Source organism: Bufo bufo, chromosome 6 (assembly GCF_905171765.1).
Source record: "Bufo bufo chromosome 6, aBufBuf1.1, whole genome shotgun sequence".
In the NCBI taxonomy this organism is placed as follows: domain Eukaryota; kingdom Metazoa; phylum Chordata; class Amphibia; order Anura; family Bufonidae; genus Bufo; species Bufo bufo.
In genome coordinates this window covers 180,359,380-180,387,261 of record NC_053394.1, presented here as the reverse complement: position 1 = coordinate 180,387,261, position 27,882 = coordinate 180,359,380, and the positions used below count along the sequence as shown (strand labels likewise).

The 27,882-nt window shown below is 44.9% G+C and overlaps 1 protein-coding gene across 1 annotated transcript; it reads left to right on the top strand.

Annotated features, from left to right (window-relative positions):
• The first annotated feature begins 10,011 nt into the window (after positions 1-10,011).
• On the top strand, positions 10,012-22,338 carry CLP1 (cleavage factor polyribonucleotide kinase subunit 1). The gene is made up of 3 exons (XM_040437638.1): positions 10,012-10,114; positions 10,643-11,296; positions 21,573-22,338. The coding sequence occupies exons 2-3, from the start codon at positions 10,652-10,654 to the stop codon at positions 22,248-22,250; spliced, it is 1,323 nt and encodes a 440-aa protein (XP_040293572.1). The 5' UTR covers positions 10,012-10,114; positions 10,643-10,651; the 3' UTR covers positions 22,251-22,338.
• The last annotated feature ends 5,544 nt before the right edge of the window (positions 22,339-27,882 follow it).

Here is a 27,882-nt window from a genome sequence, read left to right as displayed (position 1 = left end):
GCTTCATCTGCCAGTAGGCAATTTATCGAGGAGGAAGAGGCTGGAGCAGACATAAGTGAAGTCTGCAGCCCAAATAGATATGATCCTCTGCTGGCCTGCGATGCAGACACTGGGGCGGATGCTCCTGATTCTGACACTGAAGAGCCCACACTTAAGGATGTTATGAGAGCCATTGCAAAATGTGGTAAATCATTAAATGCTCTCAATATGCAGGTGGGGACTATAAAAGAAGATATCTCCATTGTGCGGCACGATCTGAAACGATTGGCGGAACGTACCACTGCCCTGGAAGATCGTATGGGGGATGTGGAAGATGCCATAACACCCATTAAGAGAGAGTCAGCTAACCAAGCACGCCAGTTGGATTCCCTTATGGCTAAGCAAGACGACCTTGAAAATCGTCTGCGCAGAAATAATGTCAGACTGGTGGGGGTTCCGGAAAAAGTGGAAGGGGCGAATCCTACGGAATTCTTTGAGAAATGGGTGAAGGATCAGTTTGGACCCGAAACTCTGACTCCTTTATTTGCGATAGAGAGAGCCCACAGGGTCCCTACCCGCCCTTTACCCCCAGGTGCTCCGCCAAGGCCTGTACTCATGAAAGTTCTCCACTACAGGGATCGTGACATCATCCTCAGAAAAGCTAGAGAGCTTCCAGAAATATCTATTGATGGGCACAAGATATCCTTCTTTCCTGATTATTCTATGGAGGTCCAAAAGAAAAGGGCGAGATTCCTTGATATTAAAAGACGGCTGAGAGGACTGGACGTCTCCTACTCCATGATCTATCCAGCAAAGCTGAGAGTTGCGGCGTTGGGAAATACATCCTTCTTTGAAGACCCCAAGGAAGCTCTGCGGTGGTTGGACCGTCATGAACGCCAGTTAAGAGAAGCAAGACAGAATGTGGATGGAGTCTGAGCTGCTGTGATCCTTAAAGTCCCCGGCTGTATAAGTATTTCTGGGCAGGGTGTATGACTGAATGTGTGTTTGCGATATACCTAGAGAGTCTTATTGCAATGTAATCATAAGTAATATCAGTTTATTTCTCTGCTATGATCTAATCCAGTCTTTGATGTCCATGACAAAAGGTTCTAAATGCATACTGTCCGGGAATCGGGCGGGAGCTCGGATACTAATGGTTTAACTGTTTAAGCTTGGTTATATACAGCTTTATTGAGCACGGTAGTGCAGTTAACTATGTACTTGTCACCCCTCCACTGGGTAATATTTGTTACCCATGGGCCTGATGACGCCGATGGGTTCTGTTGTTCTTTACGCCTCCAGTCCCGCTATGGGAATCCCAGGAGGGAACTAGTTGGCGAACTCAGTAACCCGCCTACGAGGGTTTATGTTGAGCTTGTAAGGTTTTGGGGAATTTGTTTAATTTTTGCAGCCATGAGAATGTTATTTAAGAGGTATCCTATTAGAAATTTTATATTGTCTTTTAAAAAAAACACTGTGAGGGAGAGGTCCTTGACTGAGCTGGCGAAATATTCACCATATGTAAATATCGAATATGGCTAACTCAGTTAAACTCCTAAGTTGGAACGTTAGGGGCATCAAAGACGCAATTAAAAGAAGGGCGGTTATAGATAGTCTGAAGCAATACCAGCCATTAATATGTTGCCTTCAAGAAACTCACTTAACGTCAGATCAAACACGTTTGCTTACTCCTCATTGGGCCGGGCAATGTTTTCATGCCACGTATTCTACGTATGCCAGGGGTGTGAGCATTCTTATACACAGAGCCATCCCATTTGAATGCAAGACAAAACGTGTGGATACAGAAGGGCGTTTTATATTTTTACATGGTAAATTATATAACACTGAATGCATTATTATTGGTGTGTATATACCCCCACCCTATTCACCAATAGTCCTTAAAAAGTTGATATCACTTATTATAGACCTCCCGAGTATTCCTGTGGTCTTATTGGGTGATTTCAACAATATGATTAACCCTGTACTAGATAAATTTAATGATAACACACTAACAGTTAATAGGGAAATAACCCCCTTTGGACGGATGTTACAGGAAGCTTCCCTGCTTGACTTCTGGAGACTTAGGAACCCGGAAGCTAGAGTATATTCGTGTTACTCAAGTGCATATAAATCATTGTCTAGGATAGATATGATCCTTGGTAATGAGGAAATGGGCCAGCTACTCCAAGATATCATATATCTCCCTAGGCGACTATCCGATCACTCCCCTATCCTACTTACTGTCTGTTTAGTATCCCCTTTAATTCGGGGAGATAGGTGCTGGAAATTTAACCCATACTGGTTAACTGTCCTGGCTGACACATCTCAGATTAAGGAGGAGTTGGATGAGTTTTTCATATTCAACACACATACTTCCTCCCGACTTGTTGTATGGGATGCCATGAAGGCTTTTTTAAGGGGCATATTGATTGCCAAAGTTAATGGGAGGAGAAGTGAAAGTAGGGCTAAAGTACAGGAATTGCTTCTAAGGGTTAAAAATGCTGAGACTAATTACGTAATGACCCCCTCTGTAGAACATGAAGGCCAATGGAAAGAGGCTCAGCAAAAGTTAAATGAAAGACTATTATTAAATGCACAGAACAGGAGATTCTTTCAGAAACAGAAATATTATGAGGAAGGAGAAAGAGCAGGGAGATTACTTGCCCTGCTGACCAAGGCTCAACAACAGACTAACTTTATAGCAGCATTGCGAGATTCTAATGGAGTGTTACATACTTCACCTGAGCAGGTAGCACAGATCATGTATACGTTCTATGCCTCCCTGTATACATCCAAATCTACAGCCATTGAATCGGAGATAGAAGGTTTCCTGCACCCACTGGGCCTTCCCACTCTCACAACTGAGCAACAAGCCATATTGGATGCTCCTGTTTCCCTGCGGGAATTAGAAATGGCTGTGGGTGATATGACTAATAATAAATCACCAGGGGGTGATGGTCTACCTGTTGAGGTTTATAGAACTTTCTCATCTGTGCTATTACCTCAGCTACTAGAGGTGCTGAAAGATGCCCAACAACTAGGCGAACTCCCAGCAACTATGAACGAAGCGATCATAGCGGTGATCCCAAAACCGGGAAAAGATGTTCTAGAAGCAGAGTCTTACCGTCCTATTTCCCTATTGCAGGTTGACGTAAAAATTTTGGCAAAAGTCCTGGCCAAACGCCTCAACTCAGTAATTACTTCATTGATACATACTGATCAGGCTGGATTTATGCCCAATATGTCGACAGCAGTGAATATTAGAAGGTTATACCTTAATATTCAGGCAGGCCAGGTCCGCACCTCGGATGCAGTGGTCGCATCTCTGGATGCGGCCAAGGCATTTGACAGTGTGGAATGGCTCTACTTAATATCGGTGCTTAAGGCTATGGGGGTAGGGGCAGGATTCATACAATGGATTAGGCTACTGTACGCTTGTCCTACTGCCAGGATTCAGGTGAATGGAAAACTATCGGCCTCCTTTAGATTATATAGAGGGACTAGGCAGGGATGTCCCCTATCACCATTGCTATTTGCAGTGGCGGTGGAACCGTTAGCTGCTGCCCTGAGAAAGGCAAGTGAGGTGAAAGGTATGGTGTATGGCACACTGACTGAAAAGGTCGCTCTATATGCCGACGATTTATTATTGTTTCTGGAGAGCTGGCGTTCATCCCTTCCTAAGGCCATGTCGATCATTAACGATTTTGGGAAATTATCAGGCTTATCCATTAATTGGTCCAAGTCGGTGATTATGGCACTGTCTCCAAATCTAGAGATTGACCCCTGTCATACAGCAGGTTTGCAGGTAGTATCAGCATTTAAATACTTAGGCATTCAAGTGTCAGCACAAATTAACGAGTTTGCTAACCTTAATATACTGCCACTCCTAGATAAGTTTAGGAAAAAGGTTCAGGTGTGGTCTAAATTACCCTTGACATTAATTGGTCGCACTAATCTTTTAAAAATGATACTTATGCCGCAACTTTTGTATATCCTTCATAATGCACCGACTTGGATACCACTTAAAATCTTCCACACTGTTAATGCGATATTCCGTGACCTTATTTGGAAGAAAGGGATTCCACGTATAAAGCTTGCGACTTTATGTAGATCCAAGACCCAGGGAGGGTTGGGTGTCCCAGACCCTTGGGTGTATTACTTAGCGGCCCAATTACAACATATCAGAGGTTGGGGAGAAAATGACACTGTTAACACAGTAGGAAGGATTGTGCAACATCTTATTGGTGGTAGATGTATAATGGCAGCCCTAGAAGACGGTACTTTTGACAAAATGGGAGGACAATATAGCCTTCTGCGTGTTATACATAAGGTATGGTGGAAAGCTAGGAATATAGCAGGAATTTGTGGATACACGAACTTTACTCCGATATGGCCGAATTTTACCTATAAGGAACTGGATAAGATCCCGTCTGCCAAGACCTGGGAACGATATGGTCTTGACCGAATGTATAAGCTATACACAGAAAGGTCCCTTAAGAGTTTTGCAGTACTACAACAGGAATATGAGTTACCTAAATCTCTCTTTTACGTTTACCTGCAAGTTAGACATGCTATTCAGGCGCAGGGGAAGCAGGAGGAAATAATTCCCGCTGGAAAGCATGTCATACTAGACCTTGCTTCTACTAGAGGGGCGACAAAAGGAGTCATCTCACTTCATTATCTGACCCTCTTGGAAGCAATTCAGAAATCTCAACCGTTAAAATTATATGACAAATGGAAGCAAGATATTCCCGGTTTGTCAGTAGAGCAGTGGGAAGAGGTAGTAGAAAGCTTTCCAAATGTGGCAGTAAGTGAGGCTCATAGAGTCTCTCAACTCTTTCTATTACATAGGGTGTATAGGACACCGGCTTTGCTGTTTAGAATGGGTTATCGGTCAGATGATACCTGTCAGCGATGTGGAGCTCATAACGGAGACCTGGTTCACATGATATGGAATTGCCCGAGACTTCGGCGCTACTGGATAGATGTTCGGGAATTAATTAACACTGTATATCATGTGCAGATTGATTTATCCCCTTTGGTATATTTACTAGGTCATATGGGAGATATCCCAGTCTCTAGTGAATTGAAACTGGCTATCCTGAGAATATTATACCAAGCCAGGAAGCTGATAGCTTTCTATTGGATTGCTCCTGATTCTCCACTCTTATCGCAACTGATAAACAAAATACATATACTAGTCAAACTAGAAAGTTATGTGTACCAGAAAAGAGGGAACAATAAAAAATTTAATAAAATATGGTCTTTGTGGATAGATCATTACAATGTTTTAGTCTAGTGTCCTAAATGTTACAATGTAGCGGGAAAGTGGATCTTTGAAAATTGAATATTACCCTGCATAGTATTGCTATAGTAAGCTGTAGTAAATGTATGTGAGAGTAATGAATGCTGTGATGGTGAGATGTGGGGAACCTAGTGAAGGACTTTACCCTGCTTTCATGGACGTTCTGTGACCAATAAGAAGACATTAAAAAAAATGGACCTTTGAACTTTAATCTATATTGTTTATTATATTGGCTGCAAGAATGGGCTGGGGAGGGTGGATATGGGAGGGGATTGTGGGAGGGACGGGGAGGGGTTTTTCCTATTTTGTTGTACTGTTCACTATAAAATGTTATAAAATCAATAAAAAAATATTTGATTTAAAAAAAAAAAAAAAAAAAATATATTTCTATGAACTCGCCATGCCTCTCATTGAATACCTTGGGGTGTCTTCTTTCCAAAATGGGGTCACATGTGGGGTATTTATACTGCCCTGGCATTTTAGGGGCCCTAAAGCGTGAGAAGTCTGGGATCCAAATGTCTAAAAATGCCCTCATAAAAGGAATGTGGGCCCCTTTGCGCATCTAGGCTGCAAAAAAGTGTCACACGTGGTATTGCCGTACTCAGGAGAAGTTGGGCAATGTGTTTTGGGGTGTCATTTTACATATACCCATGCTGGGTGAGATAAATATCTTGGTCAAATGCCAACTTTGTATAAAAATGGGAAAAGTTGTCTTTTGCCGAGATATTTCTCTCACCCAGCATGAGTATATGTAAAAAGACACCCCAAAACACATTGCCCAACTTCTCCTGAGAACGGCGATACCACATGTGTGACACTTTTTTGCAGCCTAGATGCGCAAAGGGGCCCAAATTCCTTTTAGGAGGGCATTTTTAGACATTTGGATCCCAGACTTCTTCTCACGCTTTAGGGCCCCTAAAATGCCAGGGCAGTATAAATACCCCACATGTGACCCTATTTTGGAAAGAAGACACCCCAAGGTATTCCGTGAGGGGCATAGTGAGTTCATGGAAGTTTTTATATTTTGTCACAAGTTAGTGGAATATGAGACTTTGTAAGAAACAAAAAAAAAATAAAATCATAATTTTCCGCTAACTTGTGACAAAAAATAAAAAGTTCTATGAACTCACTATGCCCATCAGCGAATACCTTAGGGTGTCTACTTTCCGAAATGGGGTCATTTGTGGGGTGTTTGTACTGTCTGGCCATTGTAGAACCTCAGGAAACATGACAGGTGCTCAGAAAGTCAGAGCTGCTTCAAAAAGCGGAAATTCACATTTTTGTACCATAGTTTGTAAACGCTATAACTTTTACCCAAACCATTTTTTTTTTTTATCAAAGACATGTAGAACAATAAATTTAGAGAAAAATTTATATATGGATGTAGATTTTTTTACATAATTTTACAACTGAAAAATTTCATTTTTTTGCAAAAAAATCGTTAAATTTAGATTAATAACAAAAAAAGTAAAAATGTCAGCAGCAATTAAATACCCCCAAATGAAAGCTCTACTAGTGAGAAGAAAAGGAGGTAAAATTCATTTGGGTGGTAAGTTGCATGACCGAGCAATAAACGGTGAAAATAGTGTAGTGCAGAAGTGTAAAAAGTGGCCTGGTCATTAAGGGTGTTTAAGCTAAGGGGGCTGAGGTGGTTAAAGAGGACCTGTCACCTCTCCTGATTTCTCGTTAATTACCGATTCTGGAGCATCTATTCTTATGGCTCTATGTTGTGCCATTCCTTTATTATTCCTGCTAGAAGTTTACAAATGAATTGCCAGCAGTTTGTAATAAAGGCACTGCTGGGTGTTACCAACAGTGGGTGTTTGTGACTCGGTCCAATCAATGCAGCTAGTGTCAGACTGTACAGGTACCACCCCTCTGTACCCTTACTGAAGGCTAACAGTAATTCATTCATAACTTCTAGTAGAAATAATAAAGGAATGGCACAACACAGAGCCATAAGACTAGAGCCTCCAGAATTATTGTTACATGGGGGATGCAAGTTATTACCTCAACAGACATGTCAGTAGAGGCGAACTCAGGTTTGGTTCCAAGGTACCACTTGGAACCGAACCAGAGTCCGGGAAATGTTTTTTTACAGTACAAATTATTTTATGAAATTATCCGAAGTCTCACGAGACTTCGCAAAGCTATAACTTCGGCTCATCGGAGCCAATACAGTCTAATACTGTACGGAACTCCTGCTCCATACAATATTGGAACAAAGTTTTATGCGAATCGACTTTGGATGTTACATCCGAAGTCGATTCGCTCATCCCTAGTTATTAAAATAAAAATTGACAATTAAAAAAAATAAAATAAAATGCTCTATAAAGCTCCAAACTTATGAAAGATGTGTGCCTTGTTTGGCCAAAATAGGTGGTGTAAGGAAAAGGGGCGAATGCATCAATATTCACACCATTCTTACCAGGCTGGACCGCATAAGAAACCAACTCAGCCGCGCACCATTTTTAACAACTCGATAAATGACTGGATGAAACAGAGAAGTCTAGCGGTATAACTGACATTATTTACTGAAGCGCCATTCATTCCACAGCGCTGTACATATGATAAGGATTGTGGTACAATAGGCATGAACAAGACGGGTTACAGACTGGTACAGAAGGAGAGGAGACCTTGCCCCTGAGGGATGGGAGAAGGGCACAGAAGTGAGGGTAAAGCTGGTCACTGTGGACTTGTCTGAAGAGGTGGGTATTCAGGGGAGGTGCGAGTCTGATAGGTGGGAGACATGCTTCTTATTCTGTAGTCCTCACAGATGAGCTGAAGGTCCCCTCACTACTGAGCTACCTCTAGCTGGAAGGAGGAACCACCAGGGGCGGCCAGAAGTACCCCAGGCAATCTCCTGCAAATCTAGGGTAGATTCACACACACACACAGGTTTTAATAATTTTTTATGCAGTTTTTGAAGCCAAAACCAGAAGCGGATAGAAGAACTGTACAAAACCTGCATGTGTGAATATACAGTGTACCTGCATACACCACCATACACATGAGATCCCCCTGCCGCAGGTAAATAGCTCTCACTGTACCCTCCCAGCACTAGTCCCCAGCTCACACTGTACCCCTCCCAGCACTAGTCCCCAGCTCACACTGTACCCTCCCAGCACTAGTCCCCAGCTCACACTGTACCCCTCCCAGCACTAGTCCCCAGCTCACACTGTACCCCTCCCAGCACTAGTCCCCAGCTCACACTGTACCCTCCCAGCACTAGTCCCCAGCTCACACTGTACCCCTCCCAGCACTAGTCCCCAGCTCACACTGTACCCCTCCCAGCACTAGTCCCCAGCTCACACTGTACCCCTCCCAGCACTAGTCCCCAGCTCACACTGTACCCCTCCCAGCACTAGTCCCCAGCTCACACTGTACCCCTCCCAGCACTAGTCCCCAGCTCACACTGTACCCTCCCAGCACTAGTCCCCAGCTCACACTGTACCCCTCCCAGCACTAGTCCCTAGCTCACACTGTACCCCTCCCAGTCCCGGCACTAGTCCCCAGCTCACACTGTACCCCTCCCAGCACTAGTCCCCTGCTCACACTGTACCCCTCCCAGCACTAGTCCCCAGCTCACACTGTACCCCTCCCAGCACTAGTCCCCAGCTCATACTGTACCCCTCCCAGCACTAGTCCCCAGCTCACACTGTACCCCTCCCAGCACTAGTCCCCAGCTCACACTGTACCCCTCCCAGCACTAGTCCCCAGCTCACACTGTACCCCTCTCAGCACTAGTCCCCAGCTAACACTGTACCCCTCCCAGCACTAGTCCCCAGCTAACACTGTACCCCTCCCAGCACTAGTCCCCAGCTCACACTGTACCCTCCCAGCACTAGTCCCCAGCTCACACTGTACCCTCCCAGCACTAGTCCCCAGCTCACACTGTACCCCTCCCAGCACTAGTCCCCAGCTCACACTGTACCCCTCCCAGCACTAGTCCCCAGCTCATACTGTACCCCTCCCAGCACTAGTCCCCAGCTCACACTGTACCCCTCCCAGCACTAGTCCCCAGCTCACACTGTACCCCTCCCAGCACTAGTCCCCAGCTCACACTGTACCCCTCTCAGCACTAGTCCCCAGCTAACACTGTACCCCTCCCAGCACTAGTCCCCAGCTAACACTGTACCCTCCCAGCACTAGTCCCCAGCTCACACTGTACCCTCCCAGCACTAGTCCCCAGCTCACACTGTACCCCTCCCAGCACTAGTCCCCAGCTCACACTGTACCCCTCCCAGCACTAGTCCCCAGCTCATACTGTACCCCTCCCAGCACTAGTCCCCAGCTCACACTGTACCCCTCCCAGCACTAGTCCCCAGCTCACACTGTACCCCTCTCAGCACTAGTCCTCAACTCACACTGTACCCCTCCCAGCACTAGTCCCCAGCTCACACTGTACCCCTCCCAGCACTAGTCCCCAGCTCACACTGTACCCCTCCCAGCACTAGTCCCCAGCTCACACTGTACCCCTCCCAGCACTAGTCCCCAGCTCACACTGTACCCCTCCCAGCACTAGTCCCCTGCTCACACTGTACCCCTCCCAGCACTAGTCCCCAGCTCACACTGTACCCCTCCCAGCACTAGTCCCCAGCTCACACTGTACCCCTCCCAGCACTAGTCCCCAGCTCACACTGTACCCCTCCCAGCACTAGTCACCTTTACCATAGACCGCCACCATGATAGCAGAAAACAGCCGTGCAGTCACGTGACTTGCGAATAGCACGTGACTTTCTGACGTCAGCAGTGTGGTTGGACCCCACCGCTGCCTCGCCAGTGGACGTGACCGGGAACTGCTAATCATATTAGAGCGGGGTGCGGCAGGTGAGCGCGGGGCAGACACGAGGGGCGCTCCTTAGCTTCCCGGACACTTATAGTAGTCCCAGCTCGTGGAGGAGGGAGCCAGGGCCGTTCTACAGGCCCCAGAAGCATGGCAGCGGCTTCTGTGTGTTGGTGGACGAAGGCACATCATGGTCACTTTAGGTGACAGTGCTACGTCTTCTGACTGGTGGCTTGTGTGGGTTAGGTTTAGGGTGAGGGTTGTTTGGGTGGTGGATATAGTTTCTGGGCTGGATTTTTTAGGAGTCCATACATCCTAGGCACAACCATAATAGCAGCCATTGTTGGCACCCTGCCCCTTAGTCACATGATGCAGATTTTGGGAACTCTGGTCCCTAGTCTCTTCTCATTATCACAGGATCATACTTTCCATAGTTCCTAACCCAGGCAACGTCTACATGTGGTTTGGTTGTGTCTCTTCTAGGCACTTTCCTGCTTTCCCACATGTTTGGAAATATGGCTGTGTCTGCATGTCCTTCCAACCTATACATACGATTTCATGTCTTATTCCAGATAACTAAGATGTCTTCAGATGACCCACTTATTGGAGGAGGTTCTGAAGCTGGAGGATCTTGGCCATCGTCCAGCGGCCCCTCCACTAAGTTTGAGCTGGAAAAGGAGACCGAGCTGCGACTAGAAGTAGAAGGTTCGGCTCCTGTGCATGTGGAGCTGATCTCTGGTCTTGCTGAGGTGTTTGGAACAGAGCTGACAAAGAACAAGAAATACACATTCCCACCGGGGAGCAGAGGGGCTGTCTTTACATGGCATGGGTGCACTGTCCAATTGTGGGGGAGCCCTGATGTGGCTTATGTGTCCAAAGATACCCCCATGTTGCTCTATCTCAACACCCATGTGGGCCTTGAGCAGATGAGGACTCAAGCAGAACGTGAAGGAGAGCGAGGACCCCGGGTTTTAGTGGCTGGCCCTTCGGATGTGGGAAAATCCACGCTTTGCCGTCTCCTGTTGAACTATGCTGTGCGGCGAGGTCGGAGACCAACTTTGGTGGAACTGGATGTAGGGCAGGGCTCTGTGTCAGTGCCTGGCACAGTTGGGGCTTTGTGTGTAGAGAGACCAGCAGATGTAGAGGAAGGGTTCTCTGCCCAGGCTCCACTTGTCTATCACTTTGGATCTACTACTCCAGGGACAAACATCAAGTTGTATAACAAGGTGAGCTGATACCTGTCTGAGACACTGCTGAGGCAGAAGCTCTTATTTAAAGAGGATCTTTCATGAAAATGTTTTGATTTAATTAAATACTTTTCCTTGCAGGGTAATCTCCGATGATGTTGCCACCCTGGTTGTTTTTTTTTTTTTTGTTGTTTTTTCAAATACCCCACGCATGCCCTGCTGTGCAGCCCTGCAGTTTTCACGCACAGTACATTAAGGCCTCATGCACACGACCGTATTTTGTGTCCGTTCCGTTTTTTTTTTTGCGTATAGGATGCGGACCCATCATTTCAATGGGTCCGCAAAAAACGCGGACAGCACACCGTGTGCTGTCCGCATCAATATGTCCGTTCCGTTGCTCTGCAAAAAAAATAGTGCATGTCCTATTTTTTTCTAGTTTGCGGACAAGGATAGGCATTATTACAATGGATCCGCAAAAAAAATGGATGTCATATGGAACGCAAAACACATACGGTCGTGTGTATGTAGCCTAATACTGAGCATCGATACAGGGAGGAGGAGACACCAGGGTTTTTCAATGGGCGTCTACTTCTCCCTGTCGGTGCCGCAGTCCATTCACAGTGGAGGGCGTCACAGCCAGGTAGAAAATGAGCTGTTTTTTCTCAGTGGCTGTGACGCGCTACACTGTGAATGGGCCGCGGCACCGACAGGGAGAAGTAGACGCCCATTGAAAAACCCTGGTGTCTCCTCCCTGTACTGATGCTCAGTATTAACATACTGTGCGTGAAAACTGCAGAGGGGGCACAGCAGGGCATGCAAGGGGTATTTGAAATAAAAACAACCAGGGTGGCAGCATCAGTGGAGGGTACCCTGCAAGGAAAGGTATTTAATTAATCCAAAAAATTTCCATCAAAGGTCCTCTTTAAGTCAAGTTCCTCCCTCCTGGCTTCACCATAAACCTACATATTTGGCTCGGCTGAACGTGTCTTAAGTATTCTATGGGGAGAGAGAAGAAAGCCACTGCCAGACAGTTCTGGTGGTGGCTTATCTCCCTGGAGAACAAAAGGATTGGGCAAAAATATTTATTTCGCCAGATTGTTGTCGGAATCTCCCCAAACCCATTGATACATCGGCTGAACCGATAATGTGTTTGGCCAGCTTTAGAGGTTCATACATTTCTGTCACTAGAATGGCCTGCAATCAGTATTTGAAGTTCTTGCCACCAAATGAATGATTCTGAACACTTAGGACACCTTACATCTGGTGGCATTAGAGGCAGAGCTTGCTAAGAGCTTATTTGCATCCCTTCTTCCCAGAATTCCAGAGGAATGCCTATTCTTGTCCAAGAATAGGACATGCTCTATATAAGGATGAACAAAGTTTTGTTTTCAAGTTTGTCGTACAAGGTTTGGAATATCTAAGGATTTCGCTACCACGAATCATAACTTATGGTCTGTGGTAGCAGAACCCCATACCGGAATTCTTAGCTAACTGGAACCTTGTACGCCGAACTTGAAAACAGAAGTTCGCTTATCCCTAGCTCTATATTTTTTGTGGGTCCGCAGAACAGAATTATGGATGCGGAGAGCTTGCAGTGTGCTGTCCACATCTTTTGTGGCCCCGTTGAAATTAACGGGTCCCGATCCGCAAAATTGCGGAACCAGAAATACGGTTCTCTGAATGCACCCTTATGCACGACTGTTGTGTGATTTGCGGAACGGCATGGACAGACTTTAATATAACTGCCTATTCTTGTCCACAAAGCGCGGACAAGAATAGGACAGGTTATGTTGTTGTTTTTTTGCGGACCACGGAAAGGAGCAACGGATGTGGATAGCACACGGAGTGCTGTCCGCATCTTTTACGGCCCCATTGAAGTGAATGGGTCCGCATCCGAACCGTCAAAACTGCGGATCGGATGCGGACCAAAACAATGGTTGTGTGCGTGAGCCCTTATTAGAGAGTTTTTTGTGTGACCAAACTTCTGTAGATTTACATACAGTTTCTTTTCTGGTGTCCATTGTCTCTAGCAGAGGCTCTGTATTTGCATCAGTACCATTTAGAGACTTGTGCAGTGCAAAGAAGCTGGGATTAGGCTGGCCAGATTACACGGCCTGATTTTCGGGCAGATTATCAGGAATGCTCGTTCCTGACAATCACCCAATCTAAATGTGCCGCCAATGCGTAACACTCGTTCATTGGGTGATTCTGTCATTCATGCAGGCACCTCAATCATCATTTCTGGACAGCAGATGGTCTAAACAGAGATCTGCCGCCCAGAAACAATGATTCTATAAGAACGAGGAATGGCAGTAGTGATCCCTCGTCCTAATACTGTGGAGGGGATCTTCAGCGGTCTCATTCACTGAACAAGCAGTCAACTGTCGGGAAGAAACGCTTACTTTCAGACAATCAGCTGTAACATTGTGTGCAGTAAATCCACCTTCGGTGTTCCTTCAGTTCAATGGTGCACTAAGATAAGTTTGTGTCTGCTGACAGGTACAGATGGATGTCTGAATAGGTTGTGCACAGGTCAGTAGAATTCAGTAGGCTTTTAGTAAAGTAGTAGGCACAAAACGGCATAAGCATAGATACAGTGGTAAAGTATTAAAGGGGTGTTCTGGTTACTACAGATTATCCACTATCTGACAGACTCTCACTATCCTGAGAACAGGGAGTCCTGTTCCCCCATCCTAATGGAGCTGATTCACTTGGGTCTGTTTGGAACGGAGGCACAAAACCCCTCAGAAGCACTAACATGTTCTATTTTTTTGTGGCGCGGACGGATCACAGATCCATTCAAGTTTAATGGGTCTGGATCTGTCGCAGCAGCCGCTCGGATGGTGCCCGTGCATTGGAACGGCCAAATAACGCCTGTGTGAATGAGCCCTAAGATTGTGTTCCTTTTAATTCTCTGGCTTATAGGTAAGGATGAGTTATTTCCGGTATTCGTGCAACACAGTATTAAATACACTGCAATTCAGCTTCTGTCAAATCCTCCACCACTCACCTGTTAACCACCTCAGCCCCCTTAGCTTAAACACCCTGAAAGACCAGGCCACTTTTTACACTTCTGACCTACACTACTTTCACCGTTTATTGCTCGGTCATGCAACTTACCACCCAAATGAATTTTACCTCTTTTTCTTCTCAAACTTCATTTGGTGGTATTTCATTGCTGCTGACATTTTTACTTTTTTTTGTTATTAATCGAAATTTAAAGATTTTTTTGCAAAAAAATGACATTTTTCACTTTCAGTTGTAAAATTTTGCAAAAAAAACGACATCCATATATAAATTTTGCTCTAAATTTATTGTTCTACATGCCTTTGATAAAAAAAAAATGTTTGGGTAAAAAAAAAAAATGGTTTGGGTAAAAGTTATAGCGTTTACAAACTATGGTACAAAAATGTGAATTTCCGCTTTTTGAAGCAGCTCTGACTTTCTGAGCACCTGTCATGTTTCCTGAGGTTCTACAATGGCCAGACAGTACAAACACCCCACAAATGACCCCATTTCGGAAAGTAGACACCCTAAGGTATTCGCTGATGGGCATAGTGAGTTCATAGAACTTTTTATTTTTTGTCACAAGTTAGCGGAAAATGATTTTTTTTTTTTTTGGGTTTCTTACAAAGTCTCATATTCCACTAACTTGTGACAAAATATAAAAACTTCCATGAACTCACTATGCCCCTCACGGAATACCTTGGGGTGTCTTCTTTCCAAAATGGGGTCACATGTGGGGTATTTATACTGCCCTGGCATTTTAGGGGCCCTAAAGCGTGAGAAGAAGTCTGGGATCCAAATGTCTAAAAATGCCCTCCTAAAAGGAATTTGGGCCCCTTTGCCCACCTAGGCTGCAAAAAAGTGTCACACATGTGGTATCGCCGTTCTCAGGAGAAGTTGGGCAATGTGTTATGGGGTGTCTGTTTACATATACTCATGCTGGGTGAGCGAAATATCTCGGCAAAAGACAACTTTGTATAAAAAAAAATTGTAAAAGTTGTCTTTTGCCAAGATATTTCTCTCACCCAGCATGGGTATATGTAAAATGACACCCCAAAACACATTCCCCAACTTCTCCTGAATACGGAGATACCACATGTGTGACACTTTTTGCAGCCTAGGTGGGCAAAGGGGCCCAAATTCCTTTTAGGAGGGCATTTTTAGACATTTGGATCCCAGACTTCTTCTCACGCTTTAGGGCCCCTAAAATGCCAGGGCAGTATAATTTTCCACTAACTTGTGACAAAAAATAAAAAATTCTAGGAACTCTCCATGCCCCTCACGGAATACCTTGGGGTGTCTTCTTTCCAAAATGGGGTCACTTGTGGGGTAGTTATACTGCCCTGGCATTCTAGGGGCCCAAATGTGTGGTAAGTAGGTAAATGACCTGTGAAATCCGAAAGGTGCTCTTTGGAATGTGGGCCCCTTTGCCCACCTAGGCTGCAAAAAAGTGTCACACATGTGGTATCTCCGTATTCAGGAGAAGTTGGGGAATGTGTTTTGGGGTGTCATTTTACATATACCCATGCTGGGTGAGAGAAATATCTTGGCAAAAGACAACTTTTCCCATTTTTTTTATACAAAGTTGGCATTTGACCAAGATATTTATCTCACCCAGCATGGGTATATGTAAAATGACACCCCAAAACACATTCTCCAACTTCTCCTGAATACGGAGATACCACATGTGTGACACTTTTTTGCAGCCTAGGTGGGCATTTTTAGACATTTGGATACCAGACTTCTTCTCACGCTTTGGGGCCCCTAAAATGCCAGGGCAGTATAACTACCCCACATGTGACCCCATTTTGGAAAGAAGACACCCCAAGGTATTCAATGAGGGGCATGGCGAGTTCATAGAAACAAAAATTTTTTGGCACAAGTTAGCGGAAATTGATTTTTTGGATTTTTTTCTCACAAAGTCTCCCTTTCCGCTAACTTGGGACAAAAATTTCAATCTTTCATCGACTCAATAAGCCCCTCAGCAAATACCTTGGGGTGTCTTCTTTCCAAAATGGGGTCATTTGTGGGGTGTTTGTACTGCCCTGGCATTTGAGGGTCTCCGCAATCATTACATGTATGCCCAGCATTAGGAGTTTCTGCTATTCTCCTTATATTGAGCATACGGGTAATGAGATTTTTTTTTTCCGTTCAGCCTCTGGGCTGAAAGAAAAAAATGAACGGCACAGATTTCTTCATTCGCATCGATCAATGTGGATAAAAAAATCTCTGCCAAAAAAAGAAAAAGGAGGGGAAAGGCGTCTGCCAGGACATAGGAGCTCCGCCCAACATCCATACCCACTTAGCTCGTATGCCCTGGCAAACCAGATTTCTCCATTCACATCAATCGATGTGGATGAATAAATCCTTGCCGGGATTTTTTTTTTTTATATATACAAAGTGTTTGCCAAAGTATATGAACACCGCCACCTCCTCAGCTCATATGCCTCGGCAAACGTATCTTTTACTGCAGAGGAGAAATCTCGTCTTGCAGTGCCGCATACACCGACTTGCGTGTAATCTGACAGCAGCGCAATGCTTCTGTCAGAATGCACATCAGTGCTACAGCTAGTCGATCGGTTGGTCCACCTGGAAGGTAAAAAAAACAAAAAAAAAAACAAGCCGCAACGCAATAAATTTATTAACTGTTGAACAGAACATAGAAACTTTTTTTTAACTTTTTTTACTTACCGGTAATTTTTTTTTTGTTTTCGTTTTTTTTTACCTTTATAGAACAAACCTCTCCTTCCCCATGGGACAATGTGCAAAGCGCAAATCGCCCAAAGATGTGGCGAAGTACGTTATGCACTTTATCCCAGGTGAAAGGAGAGGTTTGCAGCAGCTGTGAGTAAAAGGGCCCTAATAGCCCTGTGTGCCTGTCCTGTGAGATGCAATCCCTATGCTAAGTGTACCTGTGTGTGGTACTTCCGGAAACACTCACCAAAGCATAGGGCAGGGTGGTCAGGACAGTCAGGACAGAAATAGCGGGTGTCACGCCTTATTCCACTCCTGCTAGAGACACAACATTTTTTTCGGGGTGGCGGTTGGGTTGAGGTACCAGCATTGACACTGGGGAAATGTCGCTCGTGTAGACGGCTAACTACACTGGTGGATGGGGCCACGGAACCTCCTGGATACAGGAGGTTCTCGATGATCTCTTCCTGGAATTTGAGGAAGGATCCTGTTCTCCCAGCCTTACTGTAGAGAACAAAACTATTATATGCAGCCAATTGAATTAAATATACAGACACCTTCTTATACCAGCGTCTGGTTCTGCGGGAAACTAAATAGGGAGCCAACATCTGGTCATTGAAGTCCACCCCTCCCATGAGCGCATTATAGTCGTGGACTGAGAGGGGCTTTTCAATGACACGGGTTGCCCTTTCAATTTGGATTGTCGTGTCTGCGTGAATGGAGGAGAGCATGTAAACGTCACGCTTGTCTCTCCATTTCACCACGAGCAGTTCTTCATTACACAAGGCAGCCCTCTCCCCCCTTGCAAGACGGGTGGTAACGAGCCGTTGGGGGAAGCCCACGCGACTAGTTTGCGGGGTGCCACAGGCGCAAATCCGTTCTAGAAACAAATGCCTAAAGAGGGCCACACTTGTGTAAAAATTGTCCACATAAAGATGGTACCCCTTGCCGAATAAGGGTGACACCAAGTCCCAGACTGTCTTCCCACTGCTCCCCAGGTAGTCAGGGCAACCGACCGGCTCCAGGGTCTGATCTTTTCCCTCATAGATCCGAAATTTGTGGGTATAGCCTGTGGCCCTTTCACAGAGCTTATACAATTTGACCCCATACCGGGCACGCTTGCTTGGGATGTATTGTTTGAAGCCAAGGCGCCCGGTAAAATGTATTAGGGACTCGTCTACGCAGATGTTTTGCTCGGGGGTATACAAATCTGCAAATTTCTGGTTGAAATGGTCTATGAGGGGCCGAATTTTGTGGAGCCGGTCAAAAGCTGGGTGGCCTCTGGGATGGGAGGTGGTGTTGTCGCTAAAATGCAGAAAACGCAGGATGGTCTCAAATCGTGTCCTGGACATAGCAGCAGAGAACATGGGCATGTGATGAATTGGGTTCGTGGACCAATATGACCGCAATTCATGCTTTTTAGTTAGACCCATGTTGAGGAGAAGGCCCAGAAAAATTTTAAGTTCGGAAACTTGGACTGGTTTCCACCGGAAAGACTGGGCATAAGAGCTTCCCGGGTTGGCGGATATTGTGTGGCATACCGATTTGTTTCTGCCACGACTAAGTCCAAGAGCTCCGCAGTCAAGAACAGCTCAAAAAATCCCAGGGCCGAACCGATATGAGCCGTCTCAACCCGAACTCCAGACTGGGCGGTGAAAGGGGGAACTAATGGTGCGGCTGAAGTTGGTGACTGCCAATCAGGGTTTGCCAGCACCTCAGGGATTCTAGGGGTTCTACGGGCCTGTCTGCGCGGTTGCTGCGACGGGGTAACTACTGCACGTGCCACCGTACCAGCTTCAACTGCCCTTCTGGTGCTCGCCACGTCACCATGTTGTACGGCAGTGCTGGTACTAGGTCCAGGAAGGGCTGCGCTGCTGGTGTATGCCTCACCACGTGATCCGGCAGCGACAGCCCCACTCTGCTGCTCTTGAAACGGATCCTGCACAACCTGTGGTCTAGCGACACTGCGCCGGGTACGCCTGGTTCTATCAGGGATCTCCTCGTCCGAACTTTGGGTCAGAGAGCCACTGCTTTCTACAGGTTCATATTCTGACCCGCTAGATTCGTCAGATGAGGGTTCCCATTCCTCATCCGACTGGGTCAGAATCCTGTAGGCCTCTTCAGAAGAATACCCCCTGTTTGCCATTTGGACTACTAAATTTAGGGGTATTCCCTGAGACTACCCAAGAAAAAAAGCAAGCCTGTCTTACAAAGGGGAGGCTAGCGAAGTACCGGAGGCCGCTGCGGTTGATAAAAAATATCAAAACTGATTTTTTTATCGCCGCAGTGCGTGTAAAGTGATTGTGCAGTGATCAAAAAACAAAAAAAATTTTGTCACTGCGGTGGGGCGGGTGTGGGTGAACGCACGTGTGGGCGACCGATCAGGACTGATCGGGCAAACACTGCGTTTTGGGTGGAGGGCGAACTAAAGTGACACTAATTCTATTATAGATCTGACCGTGATCAGTTTTGATCACTTACAGATACTATAAAAGTACAAATGCTGATTAGCGATACGCGAATCAGTGACTGCGGTGGGCTGGGCGCTAACTGACGCTAAACTACCTAACCAAGGGGCCTAAACTATCCTAAAACCTAACAGCCAATACTAGTGGGAAAAAAAAGTGACAGTTTACACTGATCACTTTTTGTCTTTCACTAAGTGATTGACAGGGGGCGATCAAGGGGTTAATTTGGATGATGGGGGTGATGGAGGGTGATCTGGGGCTAAGGGTAGTGTTTGGTGGGTACTCACAGTTCATTCTGCTCCTCTGCTGGATCCAACCGACGAAAAGGACCAGCAGAGGAGCAGAGAAGCCATATAACAGATCATATTTACTAATATGATGTGTTATCTGGCTTCTGATTTGATTTTTTGAAAATCGCCAGCCTGCCAGCCAATGATCGTGGCTGGCAGGCTGGTGACGAAATACTTCTTTAACTTTTGCCGGCCCGCGATGCGCATGCGCGGGCCGGCAATGCCCGAAATGTCGCATCTCGCGAGAGGACGCATCGGCGCGTCCACCCAGAGAAACAGGACCGCCGCAATCCTGCGTACGGCGGTCCTGAGGAGGTTAAAGGCACCTCTACACTTCTTAAAGGGAACCTGTTCTCAACTTAATGCTGACGTCACTGAGGGCAGCATAAAATGGTGACAGAAATGCAGATTTCAGCAGTGTGTCACTCATGAGCTAATAGTATGTGGTTGCTGAGAACCAGCATCATAATCATTGCAGCTCGGGCCTGGAAAAGAATCAAATCTACCTGAGAAGAGTCCTGGTTATTCATAATCTCCTGCTCTCTCACCCATCTGCTGATGATTGGCAGTTCTCTCCTAAAGAGAAAGGGAGAAAACTACGTAGGAGACTGTCAGTCATCAGCAGGTGGGCAGGGAGTGCTGCAATTCATGAATAACCATGACTCTTCTCAGGTGGACGTGACTCTTCCAGGCCCAGTCTGCATGGATTGTGATGTTGGCTCTCGTTAACCACTTACTTTTAACTTATAAATGACAGACCGCTGAAACCAACTCTCCTGTCTTTACTTTATTTTGCCGTTAGTATGGGCAGCACAAAGTTGATGACAGGTTCCCTTTAATTGAGCATATGATTGTCAGGAAGGAAGCATTCCTTCCCGACAATCGCCTGCTCATCAGTGGAGGAGAGCGTTGCATTTACATGCAGTGAACTCCTCCACAGTATGGGGAGGAACGATCACTAATGCCATTGCTTGTCCTCATACAGAATCATTGTTTGCCGGCAGGAGAGTGCTGTTTAGACTGCACCATCTGCTGCCAGCAAACCATGATTTAAGTGTCCACATGAATGCTCTTATTACTCAATGAACAAACATTTTGCTCGTTCATCAGGTAATTGGCACTACCGCTACACCGACAGATTATCGCTAATGAACGTTCATAGGCACACTTGTTAGCAATAATCTGCCCAACGTTTGGAACGTTTAAAGCGGTCTTTAGTGTAGTTCTCGTTAGGGGTGGGCGATATGGCCTAAAATCTATATTGCAATATAATTTGAAGCATGTGCGATATATATTGCAATATTTTATTTTCTTCTGTATGTATACAAAAAATACAAATTACAAAACGTGGCTCAGAGCCAGTGCCATCAGCCCCATGGCATTTGCCAATTCCCATCATCATACATGTCCCCCAGAGCCAGTGCCATCAGCCCCATGCCCCACTCGGCAGTCCACAGGTGTCACGTCTTCTTCCCAGCATGCATTGGGCGGGACCTGACGTCACACACAGCGTCAGAGAGCGGGCTGACGCTGTGTGCACGCCAGGCCCTGGCCACTCCAGTACAGTGCGGAGCCAGAGCCATGGAGCGGTGAGAAGCTTCTTCAATTTACTACCGCTTCGTGGTCATATCGCGGTCCGGCGATATGGACAAAATCTGTATCGTTGCACAGATTCATATCGTGCATATCGCATATATCGCCCAACCTTAGTTCTCGTCCATTGCCACAGTTCTTGATGGGTTTACTTGTGTATCCATAGCCCATATTTGCATGTTATTATTACCAGTTTTATTTGGTTCTGTTGAGGAATTACTATGGTTTGTCTGTAAATTCTGACTTCTGTCACTTCATCCTCAGCTGACGTCCCGTCTGGCTCATGTCTTCAACCTACGATGTGAAGCCAATCGTCGAGCATCCATCAGCGGCTGTCTTATAAACACCTGTGGTTGGGTAAAAGGATCTGGATACCAGGCATTGATACATGCAGCCTCTGCCTTTGAAGTGGATGTTGTCATAGTCCTGGACCAGGAACGTCTGTACAACGATTTGTGCAGGGACCTTCCTCACTTTGTTCACACTCTGCTTCTTCCAAAGTCTGGTGGAGCATCTGAGCGTTCTAAAGAGTGTCGGAGGGAAGCCAGGGATCTGCGGGTGCGAGAGTACTTCTATGGCCCACGTGGATCTCTTTATCCTCATGCCTTTGAGGTAAAGTTCTCGGAGGTGAAAGTCTATAAAGTTGGGGCGCCATCTATTCCTGACTCTTGTCTTCCATTGGGAATGTCACAAGAGGACAACCAACTGAAACTGGTCCCTGTTACACCAGGCAGGGATATGGCACATCATCTCTTGAGTGTTGTGCCAATAGATGGTGGCACAGCAGATGAGGGTTTGGAGGAGAAAAATGTTGCTGGCTTCATTGTTATCACAGGGGTGGACACTGAAAGACAGACATTGACTGTGCTCTCCCCAGCACCTAGGCCATTGCCTAAATGTGTCCTACATATTATGGACATAAGATTTATGGATATGAAATGATCTACAAAAACGGTTTGCAATATTTTGAAAGGTCTTCTGTTCTGTGGTAGGAGAATAGAATTGTTTGAAATTTTAATAAAGGTGGTAAATTTTATGTTTTGCTTCTGAATGAATTGACCATTACTATGAGCACAATTCTGTGTATTGTACACAATGGCCCACGTTACTATGCTAAGTCAGCCACTTTTGTGGCGTTTCCATAAAAATGTTGGTGCATCTTATTTCCAAAATGGGGCAGATTAACCCCTTAAGGCATAATGTCGTACATGTACAGCATTATGTACCAGCATTTGTATGGAGCGGGCTGCTGCAATGAGTCTGCTCCATGCGTGGCGGGTGCCAGCTATATCATAAAGCAGATGCCCAGCCTCAATGACGGGAAACAACAATCCTGCTGAACCCCATCATTCAACCCCTCAGATGCCACTATCAACGCTGATCGCGGCATCTGTAAGGCAAGGCAGAGGGATGCTGCTCCCTCTGCCTTCCAATCTGAGCCCCCGCAGTGAAATTGCAGGCCTCTGGGCGCTTACCATGGCAGCCTGGCCACTTCTGAAGCCTTCCAGGTCCCTGCTGCGCTCAAGACACAGCTCAGCAGGGACAGTTTTAGAATTCTATTCACCCTAATAGATCTCTATAAGGGTGAATGAGACAGGGGCTAGAACCTGGGATCTTTTGGTCCCTTAAGGGGCTATCAAATTAAAAGTTTAAATCACCCACCTTTGCCAATTTTACATATAAAAATATATAAACAATTAAAAAAATAAACCTATATGGTATTGCCACATCTGAACTATTAAAATATTTCCTGTGCGGTGAATGCTGTAACGGGAAAAAAAATGAAAAACACGCAATTTACCATTTTTATTTATCTTGTCTCCGCCCCAAAATTGAATAACAGAGATCAAAGAGTCTAACATGCCAAAAAACTACAAAAAAAACAGCAGTTCGTTATGCAAAATACAAGCCCTCATACAGCTCTGTAGACCGAAATCTAAAAAGTTACGGCTGCCAGAATATGGTAATGCAAAGAAAATTTTGATTATTATTATTCTTTTTTAAGTAATTAAACAAAAACTATACATGTTTAGTATTGCCGTAATCAGATTGAGCAGTAGAATAAGGACGTCATGTTTATCGCACAGTGATCGCCATGATGTCGAAACCCCAAAAACCTTGGTGGATTTGTGTTTTTTTTTTTTTTTTTATCCCAAAAATATTTTTTTCCAATACAAGACATGGTAAATTAAATGGTGGCATTAAATGCATTTTGTCCCGCAAAAAATAAGCCTTCATATAGCTATGTGAACAGAAAAATAAAAAAGTTATGGCTATTGGAACGTGGCCTAGTCTTTAAGGGGTTCATAAACACACCAGACTTTTGGAGCAATTTGCAACAAAAAATTGGCATGCGTACTTTGCACCACATCTATTAACCATCTTAGACACTTTGTCTGCCTTGGGTGCATGCCCTAAAGACGACATTGGTGCATTATTGGAGTAAAACTAAGCAAACAAATAGACAATCTAAAGACGTGTCAGATTTATCATCAAGCATCTGCCACATTTCAAGACTAAGTTTAGGGTACTTTCACACTAGCAGCAGGACGGATCCGACAGGCTGTTCACCCTGTCGGATCCATCCTGCCGCTATTTCGCCGGACCACCACTCCGTTCCCATTGACTATAATGGGGACGGAGCTCCGGCGCAGTTCGCGGTGAGAGGCCGCCGGACTAAAAATTCCGACATGCAGTACTTTTAGTCCGGCGGCCTTATAGTCAATGGGGACGGATCCGACAGGGTAAACAGCCTGTCGGATCCGTCCTGCCTCTAGTGTGAAAGTACTCTTACACTGTACTTACTTTCATTTCCTGTTTTTGAACTAGAATGTGGGTGTGTCCAGCAAAGTCTTCCTTTTATTTCCTTATCCATTTATGAAGTAAAAATCCACGATTCTGGTGCAGATTAGATCAACGGCTGGTCTTAAATTGGAACAGGTTTTTTGTGCAAGGTAAATCATCAAATGCTATAACTGCGGCATAGTGTCTGAGGAAGGCCTGCAAGCCGAAACGTCACGCATGAATATTGCTGTATGTTATTTAATAAAAATTCTACTATCAAGACCAAATCTACAAGCTGTAGTTGTATTTATTACAAATTTGACAGGATTAGTAGATCGGGGTCAATGGCTATATTTAATTTAATTTTTTTACATTTCATATAAGAAGCAATGCAAATTTACATCGTTGTTAAGGTTGGAAAAAGACAAAAGTCCATTAAATCCAACCTGTAATCCTGCTATATGAATCCATGTAACAAATCCCTGGATCAATGTCCATCTTCCTTTTAAAAAGGGGTTGGGCCAAAGGGAAAGGGTGTGTACAACAAGATTTTATAAGCCTCAATGTTATTTTGAGTTAAAAATGTATCTAAACCTTTTTTTGAAGCCATCTTCTGTATTTGCTGTGACCAGCTTTTGCAGCAGGCTATTCCAGAGATTCACATCCTACTGTAAAGAATGCTTGTCACCTCTTTTTTTTTAAATCTTTTTTTTCAAGCGTAGGGAGTGGCCCCTTGTTTTTTTAGGGGATTTAACATAAGATCTTCCAGGCCCTTTATGAGTTTAGTTGCTCTCCTCTGTACATTTTCTAACTTCAGGGCATCCTTTTTATGGACTGGTGCCCAGAACTAGACCGTGTTTTCCAGATGAGGCCGTACCAATGCTCTGTATAGTGGCAATATTACACCCCTGTCCCGCGAGTCCATACCTCTTCTAATACAAGATAAAATTCTGTTGGCCTTAGAGACAGCTGACTGGCATTGCATGCTGTTTAGTCTATGATTTACTAATACACCCAGATCCTTCTCAACCAATGACTCTACAGTTTACTTTACATTTATCTATATTGAACCTCATTTGGCAAGTGGAGCCCCAAACAGTAAGTTTGTCCAAGTCAGTTTGTAACTTAACATCTTCCATAAACTGGACTGTATTACAAAGTTTGGTGTCATCTGCAAAAATGGAAACAACACTATTAATCCCATCCTGTCATTAATGAATAAGTTAAATAATAGCTGACATAGCACTGAACCCTGGGGTACACCGCTTATAACTGGAAGCATTTTCTGGCTCTAAGGCCTCATTCACCCGAACAATACGGATTGTGTCAGGGTGCGTTCAGTGAAACTCGCACCATTTTGCAAGCAAGTGAAGTCAGTTTTGTCTGCGATTGCGTTCAGTTATTCAGTTCTTTCTGCGCGGGTGCATTCCGTTTTGATGCATTTTTCACGTGCATGAAAAAAAACTGAAGGTTTACAAACATCTCCTAGCGACCATCAGTGAAAAACGCATTGCATCCGGATGCAAGGCGTTTTTTACTGAAGCCCCAATTTACTTGGGCTAGGGATGCGTGAAAAATGCAAAATATTGAACATGCTGCGATTCTCACACAACACAGAACGGATTCATGAAAAACAACGCTCATGTTCACAGACACATTGAAATAAATGGGTCAGGATTCAGTGCGGGTGCTATGCGTTCACTTCATGCATTGCCCCCATGCGGAAAACTCGCTTAAGTGAAAGGGGTCTAAGTATGTATACATCAGGGATGCTCAACCTGTGGCAAAACTACAACTCCCAGCATGCCCTAATAGCTGTAAGCTGTGCAGGCATGCTGGGAATTGTAGTTTTGCAACAGCTGGAGGGTCGCAGATTGGGCATCCCTGGTTATACACCAATGTAATGTGATGTACCTTTACGCTATAGTTCTTGAACTTTACAGGAAAAGGTTATTATAGCTCAGCATGGATACAGATTACTGGGTAATCATATGATCTTGTTCATAACTGCTGTTCACGCTCAAGAAAAATGGCCTTTCACATGGACCAATTGTTGGCTGACCGGAACATTTGCTCCTAATTACTGGTCCATGTAAAAGGCCAGATCATTTGTTGGCACCCCATGTAAGTAGGGAAAGTGCTTCTGACGATTTAAGCAAAAGAAATAGGGATGCAGGTATTCTTGTCGCTTCAGGGAAATCTGTTGAGAGGAATACAGTTGCAAGAAAAAGTATGTGAACCCTTTGAAATGATATGGATTTCTGCACAAATTGGTCATAAAATGTGATCTGATCTTCATCTTAGTCACAACAATAGACAATCACAGTCTGCTTAAACTAATAACACACAAAGAATTAAATGTTACCATGTTTTTATTGAACACACCATGTAAACATTCACAGTGCAGGTGGAAAAAGTATGTGAACCCTTGGATTTAATAACTGGTTGAACCTCCTTTGGCAGCAATAACTTCAACCAAACGTTTCCTGTAGTTGCAAATCAGACGTGCACAACGGTCAGGAGTAACTCTTGACCATTCTTTTTTACAAAACTGTTTCAGTTCAGCAATATTCTTGGGATGTCTGGTGTGAATCGCTTTCTTGAGGTCATGCCACAGCATCTCAATCTGGTTGAGGTCAGGACTCTGACTGGGCCACTCTAGAAGGCGTATTTTCTTCTGTTTAAGCCATTCTGTAGTTGATTTACTTCTATGCTTTGGGTCGTTGTCCTGTTGCAACACCCATCTTCTGTTGAGCTTCAGCTGGTGGACAGATGGCCTTAAGTTCTCCTGCAAAATGTCTTGATAAACTTGGTAATTAATTTTTCCTTCGATGATAGCAATCCGTCCAGGCCCTGACGCAGCAAAGCAGCCCCAAACCATGATGCCCACACCCCCATACTTCACAGTTGGGATGAGGTTTTGATGTTGGTGTGCTGTGCCTCTTTTTCTCCACACATAGTGTTGTGTGTGTCTTCCAAACAAGTCAACTTTGGTTTTATCTGTCCACAGAATATTTTGTCAGTACTGCTGTGGAACATCCAGGTGCTCTTGTGCAAACTGTAAACGTGCAGCAATGTTTTTTTTGGACAGCAGTGGCTTCCTCTGTGCTATCCTCCCATGAAATCCATTCTTGTTTAGTGTTTTACATATCGTAGATTCGCTAACAGGGATGTTAGCATATGCCAGAGAATTTTGTAAGTCTTTAGCTGACACTCTAGGATTCTTCTTCACCTCATTGAGCAGTCTGCGCTGTGCTCTTGCAGTCATCTTTACAGGACGGACACTCCTAGGGAGAGTAGTAGCAGTGTTGAACTTTCTCCATTTATAGACAATTTGTCTTACCGTGGACTGATGAACAGCAAGGCTTTTGGAGATACTTTTATAACCCTTTCCAGCTTTGTGCAAGTCAACAATTCTTAATCGTAGGTCTTCTGAGAGCTCTTTTGTGCGAGGCATCATTCACATCAGGCAATGCTTCTTGTGAAAAGCAAACCCAGAACTGGTGTGTGTTTTTTATAGGGCAGGGCAGCTGTAACCAACACCTCCAATCTCATCTCATTGATTGGACTCCAGTTGGTTGACACCTCACTCCAATTAGCTCTTGGAGATGTCATTAGTCTAGGGGTTCACATACTTTTTCCACCTGCACTGTGAATGTTTACATGGTGTGTGCAATAAAAATATGGTAACATTTAATTCTTTGTGTGTGTTATTAGTTTAAGCAGACTGTGATTGTCTATTGTTGTGACTTAGATGAAGATCAGATCACATTTTATGACCAATTTGTGT